We start from the raw sequence: 16,396 nt of genomic DNA on the forward strand, positions 1-16,396 counted from the left end.
GCCTTGGATCAGGTTCATAGAGTTGTTAAGGGATGCATAAAATCTTGTAAATAATTTTATACAAATAGATTTTGTTCTGTGATTGAATGTGATAATTTAAGTGTTCTAATTAAAAAGAAAGAGACTAGGAAAAGGTCACAGCTAAGTATATTTGAATATGGAAGCTGCTTTCAAGTGGTATAGAAAAGTGTCATGCTTAAATCAGTTATTCTAAACCACATTTAAAAGATTATTTTTCTTAGCGTTGTAATGAGTAATACATTCCATGGTCTTAAGGTTTAAATTCAAGAAAGCAAATTAAATCTTTGAGTCCAACCTTCTGTGTAAGATCAGTCATCATATTTTTTTCTCAAATGTTGTTTATATTAAGTTCTATGGGCTCAATTCAATGGGAAATTGAAATTGAAAATGCCTTCAATGGGAAGGCATTTTAGCTCTCAGAAGTTTACAATTTACCTCCAAAAGAGACCAGGAGATATCAGAATGTTAGCTGTGTCTAAGACCCTTTGATTTAGTGAGACAAGCTCACAGGGTACATCAGAAAGAAATACCAAATAATCATCGTCTAAAGATGATGTATTTTTATGTACCAGTTAGCCAATGTCTAATCCTTCAGAGAAAGGCAAAAAGCCCAGAATATGTATGGCCAGCTGTATATTGGAAAAAAATATCTTTTGAATCCCTACGGAATCCTTAAAATTGTGATTTAATAAATCAATGACTTGGTGCAAAGCTGTAAACTTCAGCATACAGATGGTAATGTAGATTTTCCTTCCTTTCCCATGGAAATAAGAGACACTGTGAGGCTACAATTGCCACCAAACCCAGCTTCCTGCATGCAGGACAGTTTGGTTTTTGCTGTCAGACGTGATGTTTTGTGCGCCCCCGCCCCCCCCCCCCCCCCCGGTTCCCTCCCCCAAATGCTGACGTCTAGAGACTCTAAATGATGAACAGTGATGAAGTTCAGTTAGAAAAAAAAAAAAATTATTTGAAGTTTCATGTTGTGTCTAGCTTCCATAAACTGGGATCTTCCTTTGCTTTGTCAGAGAATGTGTACAACTTACTACTGGATACCTTTTCTATGCGCTTACTGACATTGGGCACGTCACCTCTGCATCTTCTCTTTGAGGAGCTGAGTAAATGCTGTTCCTTACTTTTCATGTTACAAGCTTTGATATTGAGCTTCCAGAATTTTTTGTCTTCTGGAGTATTTCTCTCTCTCAATTGAACTCTGTCTGCTGTTTGCACAGTTTTTTCAAATGTGGAAAACAAATCTTGTCACGGTAATCTCATAACAGTCTTGCCAATACAGTCTAGATTGCAAGATAACTTAATTCTGTGTATTGCTCCCCATTGCAATAGTGCTTCTGCCAAAGCATAATATGGAAAGATCATGTTGAAATGATTATCTGTGACAACCTCTAAATCCTTCTCAAAGGCACTGCTTGCCAAGATAGTTTCCTATCCTGTACATACTGCCTGCATTATTTGTCCCCACATTAATTGCTTGGATTTGGTTGTATTAAAATACGTGGTTTTGACAAATGATTTAACAAGCTGTTATTATGATCCCCACCAATTTTTGTCTTGTCCACAAACTGTACTAGTGAAGCTACATCACTGTCTAAAGATCATTGATGCGAACAAATAAGATTAAAGCTGATTCCTGCTAAAAATGGGCCTGTCTTCTGACGTCTTTGTATCAACAATTACAGTTGAGATCTGCCAGAAGGCCTATCTTAATCTGTCCGGTCTCTTCACGTAATATATATTTGTCAGGAAGGATGACTTGTGGTGGGAAGTTAAATGCACTGAAAAAATCCAAGCGTAATGTATCACTTTATCTAAAAGTCCCATAATACTCTAAAACAAAGCGAAGCTGGCAATCAGGCAGACGAAAACAGTTTTTCATGAAACTATAATAAATTATTCTAGCAATACTTTTCTTTCTAATTCTCTGTTAGAGTTGCATAGTATTTTATCCAGTATTGCTGCAAGGATGAGGTGTTCTTTCAAAAAGCCATCCCTTTCGAGATATTTCTGAATGTCAGAATTGTTTTAAGTTTTCTTAAACTAAACGAAAAAGAGCTAGGACTAACAGCTCAGCACTGGCAGTTCATGATAACGCCGATTTGATTTTAGTAGGTCTTCAGAGTTACAAATACATACGTGACATGGTGGTGGTTTACTTTGGTACAAAGTTTAACAGACTCTGATCATTGCAGTCATCCAAACTTAATTTTTAGGTATGCTATCTGCCACTCTTCTGGCTGCTTTCCCATATGGGATTACTGTGAATATCCGTAAAGTGCATAAAGTGACAGTCTTTGTACATAAATTTCAGTAAAAGTTAAAATGTATGTTAATGAGATTGTGCACCCATTGCTGTAACAAGACACAGCCTTTGACGTTTCTTTGCCATGTTTTCAAGATTCCCTTCACTAACGCAGGACAGAATGACTTTAATTTTCTTCTGAAGATCAGTAGATTTCTTCCGAAGTTGTCATTATACATACAATTCCTGCCAAACATATGGAAATGTAGGAACTGACTGCCTCATCTGGTCTATTGCCCTGTTTTTGACACGGTCAGCCGGAGACCTTTCAGGAGAAGTTCAGGGGAAAACCCAGTGAATAATTATGGGAAGACTCATTCTGTTATTAATACTTTGCTTATTTAGTAAGGCACCATGAATTGTATTTAGCCTCACACACAAAAAAGAAATTAGCACTTAACTATTAATATTGTTCTGATTTAATTAACTGTTAAAGCAAAGCTATTCTAGCTATTCTCAGCAGCTTGTATAATAAAGAGCCCTTCCATAATTGTGGTGGGTTTTTTTGGTTTGTTGTGGGTTGGTTTTTGGTTTTTTTGGGTTTTTTTTTGGTTTTTTGTCCTGCACAGCTTCTCTCTGGCATGTTGCTGTGTCTGAGGGGATGTAATTTTCTGCTGAGTTTTCATGAGTGCTTGGCTCGAGAGGCTGGCTGCACAGCACAGGCACTTGGGTTGTGAAGACTGTCAGGGCTAGCAGAGCAGGACGGTTTTGTCCTGGATTCACTACCACTCCTTAGCACTTGACCCGCAAGGCAGGTCTGTGCTAGGACAATCAGTTTGAGCTTGAAGTACCTCTTCGCCTAAACGAGATGCCTTTTGGTGGTTGGGAATCACCCCACGCTACAATTCTGTTGTGTTACTCAATAATATTTTGAAAAATACCGCAACAGGAAAGAAAGAAGGAAGAGATGTACAAAGTCCTGTTTCTGTGAGTCCAGAAGAATTAAACCTAATTTAATTTCAGTAATCTTTCTGGAAAGTCAGCTTTTCATCTCGGACATGTAACAATAGCACTGATGATACTGAAATGCTGCTAGTGAACATTTCCCCTAATCTGTATCACCTTAACTAGGCAAGGATGAAGTGTTGTTCCTACCAATAAAATATGATATAATAGGAAAGAATCTGATTATTCCCGGCCACAATTCCCACATAGCCAGCTGAACACTGCATTGTCATCTCCTTAGGATGGTTCATCATTAAGCATATGCCTTGCATGATGAGGTTCCCCCCAAATTCTTGTGTGACGGTTGGCAATAATATGCTCTGTTACAGTCACACATGGGAATCTGTAGGAAGACTTTAAAAAAAATCAGAAAATAGATTATAAATCACACTTACTTTTAAATTTAATGATTTTTTGAGGATCTGACATATCTTTTGAGGATGGCAATATATGTAATTGTAATACTGTAATAATGATATAAGCATAAGTATCAATTGACTCTGTTGCTGTTGCACCCTAGAAAGTTAGGCTGAGTTTCCTAGAGGGTCAAGTTTTTAACCCTGGAGGGATGAAACATAAATGTATTCTTGGAGTATCAAAACCTGAAAAGAATGGAAAGAAACAGAAGAACAAGCTGTCAATGGTCTGAGAACTTTTCAGTCAAATAATTTTGTTCCAAAGTTAACCTCCAAAGTCTTCTTCAAATAGATGAACAATTTCTTCTGATCCCTATACACAATTTATAGTATATAATTAAACACATAGATTACCATCATGGGATGCTGCAAGCCTACAGTCCTGCTTTAAGCTGGAGCTTTATATTTGAGCTTTCAACTGGGTCCAGAACAAAGCATTTATAGATTTTTTTCAGGAGTGCCAGATGTTTAACAACTTTAACACACGCATTCCAAATGGAAATTATTTTGGAAAAAAATAAAAATACTAATACGCTTATACCACTTAGAATGACACATTTTTTTCTTTAGTGTTACTCAGTGGGGTAGAGTTGGACCCCATCTTCCTCTAGATGCCATTTGGGAGCATGTAAGAGCTATGTACATGATACATTGCAAGGAGCCAAGAGGGGGTTTCAGCAGTGTGCCTGCGATATACTGGTACCATCAGCTACATAGATCTTATCTAAAGCATTTCTGCATTTCTCAGTACTGCATTCTCTGCTTCTCAACTACCTGGAAAGCTGCACTTGTTTAATATCAAATTCCTTGTACATGTTCTCTGTTAATTATTCTGCACATATTCAACCAGGAATAATGTCATGTTTCTGTGAAAGCGCTGCACAAATTCTGCACTTTTAAAACGCATGGTGATTTTAAAATGGCTGGTGATTTTCCTTCTGACACTGTAAAATGCACATTCACAAGGAAACGAGAGTCTGAGCATACTAACATTATAATGACAGCTACTTGGTAAGGTATTTAATCACACTGAATAAACCTTCAGCTGATATTAATATTAAAAGGAGAATAAAATGACTAGTTTTCCTTTATAAATGCAAGTATTCAAATCACAAGTTAACTGCTAATGGTCAAAAGCAAGACATTAAAATGCAATGACACGATATAGACAATATATTCTTAAATAGGCAGTAAATAAAGTCAGTCAGCTATCCCATCTGGATATTAACCATGTGACATTGCCGGGTGCAACTCCTTAGTTCACTAACATCTGATGGACCAGATGTTGCAGCTGGAAGAATTCTTTCCACCGCTCTGCACCTCAGAGCAGAAGGGTGTGATGTACCGTGGGGATTGTACCTTCCGCAACTTATTGTGCAACATTTTCCCCAGCACTTTTTTTCTGGGTAAAAAAAAAAAGGATATAAACCAGGAAATAAAGCATGTTTATTAAAACCAAGATACTGTTAGTCTAGAAGTATTATATTTTGGTTATGAAATCATTAAAATTCTTTCATAATCTAAGTTTGAGGAATATTTCCTTTTAAAAAAGCTACTAAACATTTAGAAAAAAATGGATCATATTGTGGAAGGTTTTGTAGCCAGTTCTGCTGAACACTGAGTATTAAAGAACTGTGTGCTAGATTCTGACTTTCTCTTTTTTGCAGATGGTCCTGTGTCAGTTGGAATGAGTCTGGATATTGCAAGCATTGATACAATATCAGAAATAAATATGGTATTGTAGCTTTTGCAATCTTTTTTGTTTTGCTTGTTGGTAAGCTAATGTCTTGTGTTTACAGCTGCTGGCAACGTGACTTTGAGACTTTTCTCCTTGTGCAGTCAGTGTGTGTTAGGAGATGGAATTTTATTTTTTGCTACAGGTAGTGGTTATAGCACTATAATAAGTATAGAAATGCAGATGCAAATCACACCTCTCACAGATACAAACAGAAATTTGCTACTGAGCATTAATCTTAATGAAAGGCATGTAGGGCAGTATTTATTTTCCAGATGAAATGTCTAAATCTTTATGCATTTCAGAAAATTAAAGATATATTCATGTGACTTTGAAGGCTTCCTTGTGATTAGACACAGCTGAACTCATGTTGTTTTTCTCTTTTACTGTTACTGTCACACATTAATTTATTCCAGCTGTTTCATTACATTTGTATCATTTATTTCTGAACAAACTATGAAATGGAGTATACTTTTCTAATTAAAGATCCTCCATCGCTACATAGAAATAAAAGACAAAATTAATTAATCAGATATTCAATATTAGAAAATATTTGTGTGTGTGTATATTAAAAAGTGTGTACACATATAAATAAATAAATATATTTAAAAAGTGTGTGTATATATACAAGTACCTCACCATTTCATTACTCAGGTTTCCACAGAAGATGAATATTAGAATCCCTCTGTGCTTAATAAGTATTAGTTAGTATTTAGAAAGGGGGAAGTAAGGTCAGAAATTAAGATGAACTTATCATACTGATAAAAACACATCATAAAATCAAAAGCTGATGAAAAAGGTGCTAAGAAATAGTGTGATTTTAATGTAAGACTACAAGGCATATCTGAATTGAAGGTGAATTGGGCTGAGAGCTATATTCAAGGTCTTGATAAATTTGGCACCACTGTTTCCCTTGTGATGCTGAAAGGATAAACTGTGCTAAAAGACGATGATTCCCTTCCTATTTCACTAACTTCTTTTGTCCTTTTGTCTATCTGAAGTTACACAACTTTTTCCAAAGTTTTCTTAAAAAATGCATTATTTAGTAGTTTATGTGAACAAAATGTTTGCAACCACTTATATACATCATTTTAAAATTTAAAGATTTACAGAGCCAGTTTATCTGCTTACAAAAGTGATGATTTCAGCTGATTTATAGCCCCAGACTTAGGCCATCAGCTTTTACTGTAAAATTCCAATGACCATAAGAACAAAATCTACTCAAGATAATATTTCTTAATGATATCAACCTCACATCAAGTGCTGGAAAATTTGGCAGTACAAGAGCCAGTACAACTGCTATCGGAGTGCCAGCATTTAAGAATGGGACGTGGAGAGTCACAGGCTACTTGTGCCCAACAGCTGTTTCCATAAACTTTTGTAAAACAATATAATACAGGCTTGCTCTGTATGATAACTTCGTTTTTTCTCTTTCAGGACTACACAGCTACCATATTTCTAAGGCAGCGATGGACTGATGAGAGACTTTGTTTCGATGGCAATAAGAGTTTAAGCTTAGATGGTCGGCTTGTGGAAATGCTTTGGGTACCAGATACCTTCATAGTTGATTCCAAAAAGTCTTTTCTTCATGATATCACTGTTGAGAATCGTCTTATAAGAATATACCCTAATGGAACAGTTTTGTATGCTCTACGGTATGTGTATACCTCATACCAGCCTTTATATTTGGCTTCTACTTACATTTTAAACTTTCCGGATTAGCAGAATTTTATGCTTAAGAAACTGATCTATTTGTAAAAGTAGAATATGCACGGTCTTGTAGTCTTATGAATATGTAATATTATTGACCAATATGATTAAATTCTTAAATTTAGTAATAGGTCTCCCTTTCTTCCCTAAATAGACCCTTTTGCTTTCATGTAGACCAAATACAGGAATTGCATTTTGCCATTCCAATTGTTTTGCAATGAAGTCATCACAGAGGAAAGCAAGCTGTGATGATTGATTTGCATTATTTATTGTGGATTATCCTTTATAATAGTTTTCGAGAAATATATCAAAATTGTAAAATATATTGCAAAATAGCAACAAAGGAAAATGCACACTGTACGTGAGAAGGGAGCAAGGGGTGGCCTTTTTAGACTGCCACCAAACTCGGCTATTCTGGAGCGGTTTCCTGTTCTGGATGCTTATTATTCTTCCGCATTAGGTATCAGTAAATACTAGATATTTTTCCTCGTAATAGATATTTGCCCGCAAATATTAGTTCAAGAAGGATACATGGCTTATTTTTATTTTTACTGATGAACAATTTTATCCCATTAATAATCAGCAATACTCTTCTTTTTTTCAAGGATCACCACAACTGTTGCATGCAGCATGGATCTGACCAAATATCCCATGGATAAGCAGACGTGTACTTTGCAACTGGAAAGCTGTAAGATGCTTAATACTTATTATTTTTACACAATTAGAAAAATATCTGTGATCTTTTTCAAGGGCTGCTAGATATTATTATCAAAGAGGCTGGAATTTTCAAAGAAGCCAGTGACCAGTCCCTGTTGAATTACAATAGTATTTGTATACAAAGATAAATGCACGATGCATCATGAAAATAGCATGGCAGTACTGAAATGCTGCCAAGCTATTAATGATTAAGCAAAATCTCAGATTATCATAAGCCTCGTTTTGCAGTGCATCCTGCAGTTATTCTGTTGGTCTTCAGGGGGAGTTCTGTGAGCAGACATTTTCCAGCACAGCCAAGAAAATATCTTTTATTTGTTTTTCTCTTTCAGATAGCACGTATTTCCCCCCTCCCCCGAGGTACAATTCCTTTAGGAAAGAAAGAAATTAGAATAAGGCTTATTTGTAAGGCATAGAGTTCATATTTAATTAATTTACTGTCTTCATACTGAAAAAAAGGTAAATTGCATAGACAGTTCTGTTCTGAGATGGATATATGCAGAACTTCATTGACTTATTTAATTGTCTCCATGCCAGTGCTCTGGGAAAAAATGTCATCAGTTGATGGACCAAGACTAAATATATACCTTTATAGGTTCTCATTTTATCAATCGATGTCCTCATAATTTTCATTAAAATATGCTCTCTAATACTTTGTAGGCATGGTCACTTTGCAAATACCCAAACGTTCATGTTTATAGTTAACGTTTTGCTATTATTCATATGATAAGACTCTATCAAAATATTTTTGCATGGGATAATGTAAAAGGATACCCAATCCTGTAAGGTGAAAATATATGTTCAAATATATTTCAATACATATTTAAAATCTTTTGGAAGGTTTTTCAGTACTTGTCAAGTTTTATTCTTTACCATTTCAGATGCGTGTGTGTTCTTTATCTCCTATTGGCCATGACCAATTAGACGATTGCTGCAAAGTTTCATTTTAGACAGAACTGCAAAGGGAATCAACCCCAAAACCTTCCTTACACAGGGGTCCCTCTAGCATCAGCAGTTTTATAAGATCTGTTTAACAAATAGTGATTTGAATTAGAATTTGGATTTATCTCTAATTTATTTTCCTTTGGAAGAGCATATTGGTAAGTCAACGCATATGGTTCTACATCAACAGCATTGCCTAATGAGTCATTTAATATTTTCTCCAGTTCCAGAATGAAATATATGTCCCACAAGTACTTAAACTTATTTGACAGGATTAAAAAAAGGAAAATTCCCTATATAATTTAAAATGAGCATTTTTCAGAATGATTCCATCTGCTTTTTCAACAACACACAAGTGTCTCCTGTCCAAGGGGAAAACATAATAATGTCATCACAAATGCTCCCATGACACTGGTGTTTAGTTTTAAAGAAAACAGCTAGAAGCAATATCCGTCTTAATAAAAGGCCTAACACTTTGTTTCAGATCACATATTTGCTATGCATTTTACATTTTATTTATACACGTTGGTATTTGTGTGGATGGATAAATAAAACGTAAAATACATAGCAAATATGTGATCTGAAACAGGGTTAGGCCTTTTATTAAGTGATTACTAATGTAATCACTCAATATTATCACGTGATGGCTTTACACAGTAAAGCATCCCTAATGGCCTTTACAACATGCTATTTGCTATTAGTCATTAGTAACATTAATTGATTTATACTTTCTACGCAGCAAAATACATTTCAGCCAAAATGTCTATTGTTTCTTTCCCCTGTTATTGCAACACTTCAGAAGGTAGTACAGGCATATGTTAGGAGACAGAGAGTTGCTACTCTGGGTCTCTGTTGATATGGCAGGTATGACATTTGGGGACTTGGAGGGCTCCTGTCTCAGTTGGTGCTGCCAGGGTGGGGGGGGGTCATGCTCTCTGCCATGTGGCAGGGAACACCACCATTCATTCACCCTGGGCTGAGGGCTTCTTTCCTCTTCTACCCCCCCACCCCCAGGCCTGCAGTCCAAATACATATTCATGTTTTGGGCCCATCTCTGAAATTTTATTTCCTTTTTGAACTTGTCCTTCAGCATTTATTCAGTGAAGAGCCATGTGAAGGCACTTAACTTGTGCTTGACAATCAGGGGAAATTAAAATTAGCAACGGAAAGGTAAAGAAACTCATTTGTAATGGGCATTATGAATGTTTAATCCCAAATTTACTATTCCTGTAGCTAACCCTGTTGACATTAGCTGTTCGTACTGTATCAACAAAGTACAGGAATGAGACATTTTGAGCTTGAGGAATTAGTTAGAATGAAAACTCAGTGTCATGTAAAGAGAACAGAGATTACTTGTAAAAGCCAAATAACATGGCTTAAGGATTTTGCCTCTATAAACTTTTAAAACATTTTATAATTAGTAAAATATTAATCCCCTGAATAAAGAATAACTTCGCACAGAGGGAGCACTGTGCTATTTAACTTTACTGACTATTAGGAAGATTCTCCCCATGAAAATTCTTCACAAGTAGAGTTTTGAAATTAGTATTTTCAAAGAATTTTAATAGGAAGGATCACCAAAACCTACTAATTGTTCAGCTAATGAAAATACTTTGGAACAAAAATGGTTCTATTAAAGCAAAACAACCTCCATTTGGAGATATGCTTGTTATCACCCATCCAGGCATCAAGAATTTCTCCCATCTCATACAACTTGGAAGACTGAGTATCTTGTAAAAATAAATAAGAATTTACTGTGGTACTCTCTAGTTCTTTGGATTTTATTTAAATATCTGCAGTTCATTTATACTGAAGGAAAGTAAAATGAATCCATGCCTGGAGTCATGCATAAAAACTGCTGCTACAAAGCTCTTTGTTTTGACTGAGGACAATGCAATCATTTGTTTATAGGAAATGTTACTTCTATTTTTCATCTCCCAAATCTGGGAAATCTCCCAGCATGTGGTTTTAGAAAACTGGGAACTTAGCTTGGATGTGCATGCTTTTGGCTTAGTCTTTTGACACAGCAGTGTTTTGGTTTTAATTGCTATAAATGTGATAGCGTGAGCAGAGATCCCTGGTCATGATACCTTTTCAGAAAACTGCCAGTGAGAGTGAAAACAAGATTTACACTTAAAGAGTGGTCAGGGAAAGAATTTCCAGGTGAAGTTGTCATTTTAATTGGTAACCAGGATAGTGTTTCCTTGAAATGAAATTTCTGAACTCCTATTTATCCTACATTAAATGGCTCTAGGAAATCAGTTCTTTTTTGTCATTGCAGGAAACAAAGCCATTAACTTAAAAATATTAAAATGCTCTTTTTATTTTAATGCATCTCTTTTTCTGTGATTCTAGAGCTTTGTTCTTTTTGCAGCATATACCCTTGTGCAATGTATTGCATTATTGTCTCACTGTAATTTACTTACAATTGGCTGGAGTCTAAAAATAATCATCGGCTCATGTTTCTGTCCCCTAAGCTTAGCTATTAACTTGCACAATATAAGTCTGTCAGATACAAGAATGATTGATCTAAGTAAGCTAAAGGAAAAGATGTTCAAATGCTCCCTGTTAACATGTAAATTACATTAACATAATCTTGAATTAATCATATACACTAGTCTGAAAATTGCCTGCCTTTTAATATAATGGGAGAAAGCTACAGAGGTATCTTAGCTATGATTGTGCTGCATATTGACAAGTGTGTGCAAAATACAGTTGCCTTCTGATAGATGATTCATGTCCCGTCTCGGCTCCTAATTACTACTTGAAGGTTAAGAGGAAGTCTCCTGGGGCCCCTGAAGCGTGCCACGCTGTTGAGCCTGCAGAAACATCAGCATCTAAGCTGGTGTCCTTGGGAAGCATCCAAGCTCCTATGCCAAAATGTCATCCCAAGTGACGATCCAAGCCCAGCTCAGAGCACAGCGCCAGCACGCAGCAGCCCTGCTGCTCTCCTCACCCCTTCGTTTCTATGGGAATGAGGATCAAACGCGCTGCAACGAGAAACAGCAGCCTGGGATGCAACAAAGGGCACACTTAATGTTTAGCCCAAATGCTGGCAGTGCTATAATTCATAAAAACTGTATTTCTTTAAAGCGTAATAGCTTTTGCCTTTAGAATACCATGTGGTACTAATCTCTTTTAATAGTTTGTCGTCTATACTAGAATAAAAGATATAAAAAAGACCACCTCCAAAAAAGTCAGCTTTTAAATGGTAAGATTTTGCATGTTATTGGGAGTTTTGTTGCAAACAGGCATTACATTCTGCCAAAAACCGTCATTGTTTATGTCTAATAAGAAGCAGCTGAACCATAAGTGTGCTCAACACATTAATTATTGTGTAAAATAAACAATTTTGTTGGCTTGTGTATCACTACAGGGGGTTATAACATCAATGATGTCATGTTTTACTGGACTAGAGGAAATGATTCAGTTCGAGGTTTGGACACGCTCCGGCTGGCACAATACACAGTAGAAGACCACTTTACCTCCGTGTCCGAAGCGGTATATGAGACAGGTAAAAACACCCTTCTAACACTTTCCAGGTACAGTTCGGAATATGGCTCTGCAGACAGAGCAGCATGAAGGAACTGGGCACATTGCTTTCTCTTAGGAGGACAGTTTTCATTTTCTGCTAGATTACATTCTTGAAACCGTACATACTTTTCCAGATGTTACCAGCAGAGACCCAGCTAATGTAAAGGTTGAGAGTTTCTGAGCTTTTTCTTGGAGGCTGCGCATTATCTAAAGAATGGTAAACAAGAGAGGTACTACTTCTTCCACATAATGGCAGGGAGAGTTCTTGTGAAGGTAGAATAGCCTGTAAATTGGGCACTTAAATTGGAGAGAGACCAGGGACCCTGGGTACCCAGCTCAGAACAATTCCCAGCCTCCCTGGAAATAGCCCCTTGGCTTTATTAGGCAAGTCAAAAGCCTCTATTCAGCCATGGAAATTTCCGTGAATATGCTGTCTGCTTTTGCAGCTGCAGGAAGTTGGGTTTCATGGCTAGTGCTTGTTGGAGTTGCTTCTTATCTGTGGCAGTCTCTGTCCAGGCAGGTGGGCAGCAGAACGCAGATTGCCCAACCGGAGGTTCCTCTGCCCCGGGGAAGGGTCAGAAGCATTTCCACAGACCTGCTCTTCTGCTGATCTTAGGAAACTGCTGTAGAAAGTTTCCTCTAACTGCAGGACTTAGCCTCATGAAAGAGTCTGCTCCTGTTCATTTTCTGGAGATTTCGAAAGGGCTTTCAGAGAGTTCAAGACCTGCCAAACTTTATGCTCTTTGAGTTACCCTTAGGTCCTTCGTTGCTGTTCACTGCATACTCAGTTTCTCTTCTGCCCAAGCCAACACGCCAACCGAAAGGGTGATCTTTAAATGAAGACACACCTATCCTTCAAAGCTGTAGTTTCACCAGAGGATATGTTACTAATTCTGAATCACAGAAATATAGTTTCTCTATTCCATTGTTGGGTATTTCTGCTTTAATAATTCAACACAGAGAAACTTTATGATCTAATTTCAGGTATTAATTCAGGCTAAAAGTCAAAGTTCTCTAAATGGATGTAAAAGTAGAAATGAAATGCATACTAGCAGACTCCAGGATCACAAAGTATCTTGCTACTTACATAAGTGATGTAAGACTGCTTGCCTTCCTCCTCTTTACAGCTTCTGGGTAAGCAACATCAGGCCCAATTAAAGGAGAATAATCCTTTACTGCTGTTCTGCCCAGAAGGGCATTAGGACCTGTTCACCATACAGGAAAGAGGAATAGGAAACCTGCTTAATTCTTACCACCTTCTATCATAGAGTCCAGATTCTAAAGCCAGAAAAAGTTGTATTATTTTTTACCAAATAGAATAAAACCATGTTCCACTTATAACTGAAGAGGCATGATCAGATGAACTGTGCTCTTCTTTTCAGTAAATGATGCCGTCTTCCTCCCTTTATGTTGGCAGGAATCATATGTATAAAGTCAAAAGCCACTTTTTCTTTTAATTATACATTTTAACACATGCAACATAATTCGATTAAAATTTCCCACAGCTGCTTGTTTCAATTCTCCTGTTCAAGAAAGCCACGTTATTAAGTGCTGTGCAGTACTTTTAAAATGAAATCTCATAATCCTCTTAATTTTCTATTGAGTCGTTATGAATTAGGTGCTATTTTCTACAGATTTCTTTTTTAGGAAAGCAGTGCCTACTGTAGCCCATATTAAAAGAAAAAAACAACCAGATTATGGAACTATGTAATCAATTTCAAAATGAAAAATGATGCTTTGCATTTCCTTAACACCATTAATAGATATCTGAGAGTATTTTATAAATAAGTTACTTTATAAATAATTTTTATAAAAGTTATCATTCAAAAGGCTAAACCTAAAGATACAAGAGAAGAGCCGTGTGTGGTATTTCCTAACACAGCAAAAAAAGCAATCAGGATCTGATACTCTGTGAACTTGAACAGACAGTACAGCTGCTGTGCAAGTGAAATATTGTACAACAATGCAAAGCCCAAGTTCACGTACAGCCACAGACAGAGCCAAGTTTAAAATGTAGTCAGCAAAATTCGTGCATAAGTAACTTCAGTAAATTTAAGAAAAGGACACTGTGGATTAATCTTGTTTATAGAACAGCATGTATCACATAATAGTAATCACATTATTGTAATCACGTAATAGTAAGCCACTTTGAATAATGTTAGCTAGATAGCTGGCTAGGGTTCGGTGTTGATTTCGTTTTGGTACGGAGCAATTTCATTTTGGACATGGGTAAATTAATTGCTAGAACCACTTCCTACATGTCCTTTAACTATAGTCCTTATTCTGCATACACTCTTGGACCCCAAAACCATGTATCTGCATCAGTGGCTGCTGGGTTTTTATTTTAGCTGTCTAGCCAACACCACCTGCATTCTCAGAGTAATAAATAGTGATATAAAAAGCTTGCCCTTCCTATTGGAAAAACATAAAAGCAATGAAGGACTGTTACAGTCTAGCTTTTTGTGTAAATAATCATAGAAATAAGGCTGAAATACACTTTGAGAATTCATTTAATCTATTCTCATGTCGCAAGGCAAAGTCATCTGTATCTACAGTTTACTTCCTGACAGATGTTTTAGGAGTCAGTTAGACAAACCTCCAAAGTGTCTGCTTCACAACCTCCCTAGATGATTTTTTTTTTCTGGTGAATATTACAAGCATATTTTCCTCATGTCTTGATCTCCCTTGCTGCATTTCAAACCCATTATGGGGTTACGGAAGACAAATTTCCTGCTATTTTTCAGCAGCCCTGTTTCAGGACGGGTATATCTTTTCTCAGATCAACACCTTCCCTCTTTTTAATTCATATAAAGTTTCCTAGATCGCCTGTCTTTGCTATTGGTCTCCCATTGAATTTCTCATTGTTCTCCCATCGAATTTGCGCCTCGAACACTGTGTTCAGTTTTGGGCCCCTCACTACAAGAAAGACACTGAGGTGCTGGAGCGTGTCCAGAGAAGGGCAACAAAGCTGGTGAAGGGTCTAGAGCACAAGTCTTACGAGGAGCGGCTGAGGGAGCTGGGGTTGTTTAGCCTGGAGAAAAGGAGGCTGAGGGGAGACCTCATCGCTCTCTACAACTACCTGAAAGGAGGTTGTAGCGAGGTGGGTGTCGGTTTCTTCTCCCAAGTAACAAGCAAAAGGACAAGAGGAAACGGCTTCAAGTTGTGTCAGGGGAGGTTTAGATTGGATGTGAGGAAAAATTTCTTTACTGAAAGAGTGGTTAAACATTGGAACAGGCTGCCCAGGGAAGTGGTGGAGTCACCATCCCTGGAGGTATTTAAAAGATGTGTAGATGTGGTGCTTAGGGACGTGGTTTAGTGGTGGACTTGGCACTGTTAGGTTAATGGTTGGACTTGATGATCTTAAAGGTCTTTTCCAACCTAAAAAACTCTATGATTCTATGAATTAACAGCTGAGAGGTTATTATTAAATTCTATGATTCTATATCTTTGCTGATGTGCAACACCCAAAACTGGGTACCCTGTTCCCATCAGATATCCTCCATAGAGGGAAGGGTTTACTTAATGCATTTTATGAACTCTGTTCCTCTTTATCCATTCTGGGTTGATATTTGCTTTTCTTGCAGAAAATTGTTGTGCATTTTTGACCTTATTCAGCCTGTGATTCCTTCTAGTACTCCACCTCTTTCATTGCCCTGTAGCCACATATTCCTTGTTCCTCTGTTTAGGGAGCTAGTAATTCCCATCGGAGTGTAAGACTTTGTACTTGCTTTTGTTGAATTGCGTCTTGTTTTACTCAGGCTGTTTTTGATAGTTGTTGAGATAATTTTGAACTTTAATCCTGTTCTCCAATGTGCTAACGCTCCCCTCTTAAAAGATACTTGGTATATCATCATGTTTGTTAGTGAGCAGTACTGGGCACAGGACAGACCCTATGTGTTCCCACTCGATAAATGCTTCTATTTTCACAGCAAGCGATAGCTAATTAATCTCAATTAACAATGTATTTGGAGAAAGAAGCAAAAACATCATTTAATACTTGAGGCTAATTGGCTGTTGATAGCTTTTCTCCTGGCCGGCAACTTTCCTTAGTCTTACTCTCACTCC

The 16,396-nt window shown here is 37.0% G+C and overlaps 1 protein-coding gene across 1 annotated transcript in view; it reads left to right on the forward strand.

Moving 5' to 3' along the window:
- The window catches only part of LOC103916286 (gamma-aminobutyric acid receptor subunit pi-like), a 34,466-nt gene that overhangs the window by 4,312 nt on the left and 13,758 nt on the right, over positions 1-16,396 (forward strand). The window contains exons 2-5 of the mRNA XM_009323255.1: positions 5,364-5,431; positions 6,869-7,086; positions 7,747-7,829; positions 12,174-12,311. Coding sequence (XP_009321530.1) covers positions 5,384-5,431; positions 6,869-7,086; positions 7,747-7,829; positions 12,174-12,311 — 487 coding nt within the window. The 5' untranslated portion in view covers positions 5,364-5,383. The remainder of the gene's footprint in view (positions 1-5,363; positions 5,432-6,868; positions 7,087-7,746; positions 7,830-12,173; positions 12,312-16,396) is intronic.

Source organism: Pygoscelis adeliae, unplaced genomic scaffold (assembly GCF_000699105.1).
Source record: "Pygoscelis adeliae isolate BGI_AS28 unplaced genomic scaffold, ASM69910v1 Scaffold294, whole genome shotgun sequence".
Classification (NCBI taxonomy): Eukaryota; Metazoa; Chordata; class Aves; order Sphenisciformes; family Spheniscidae; genus Pygoscelis; species Pygoscelis adeliae.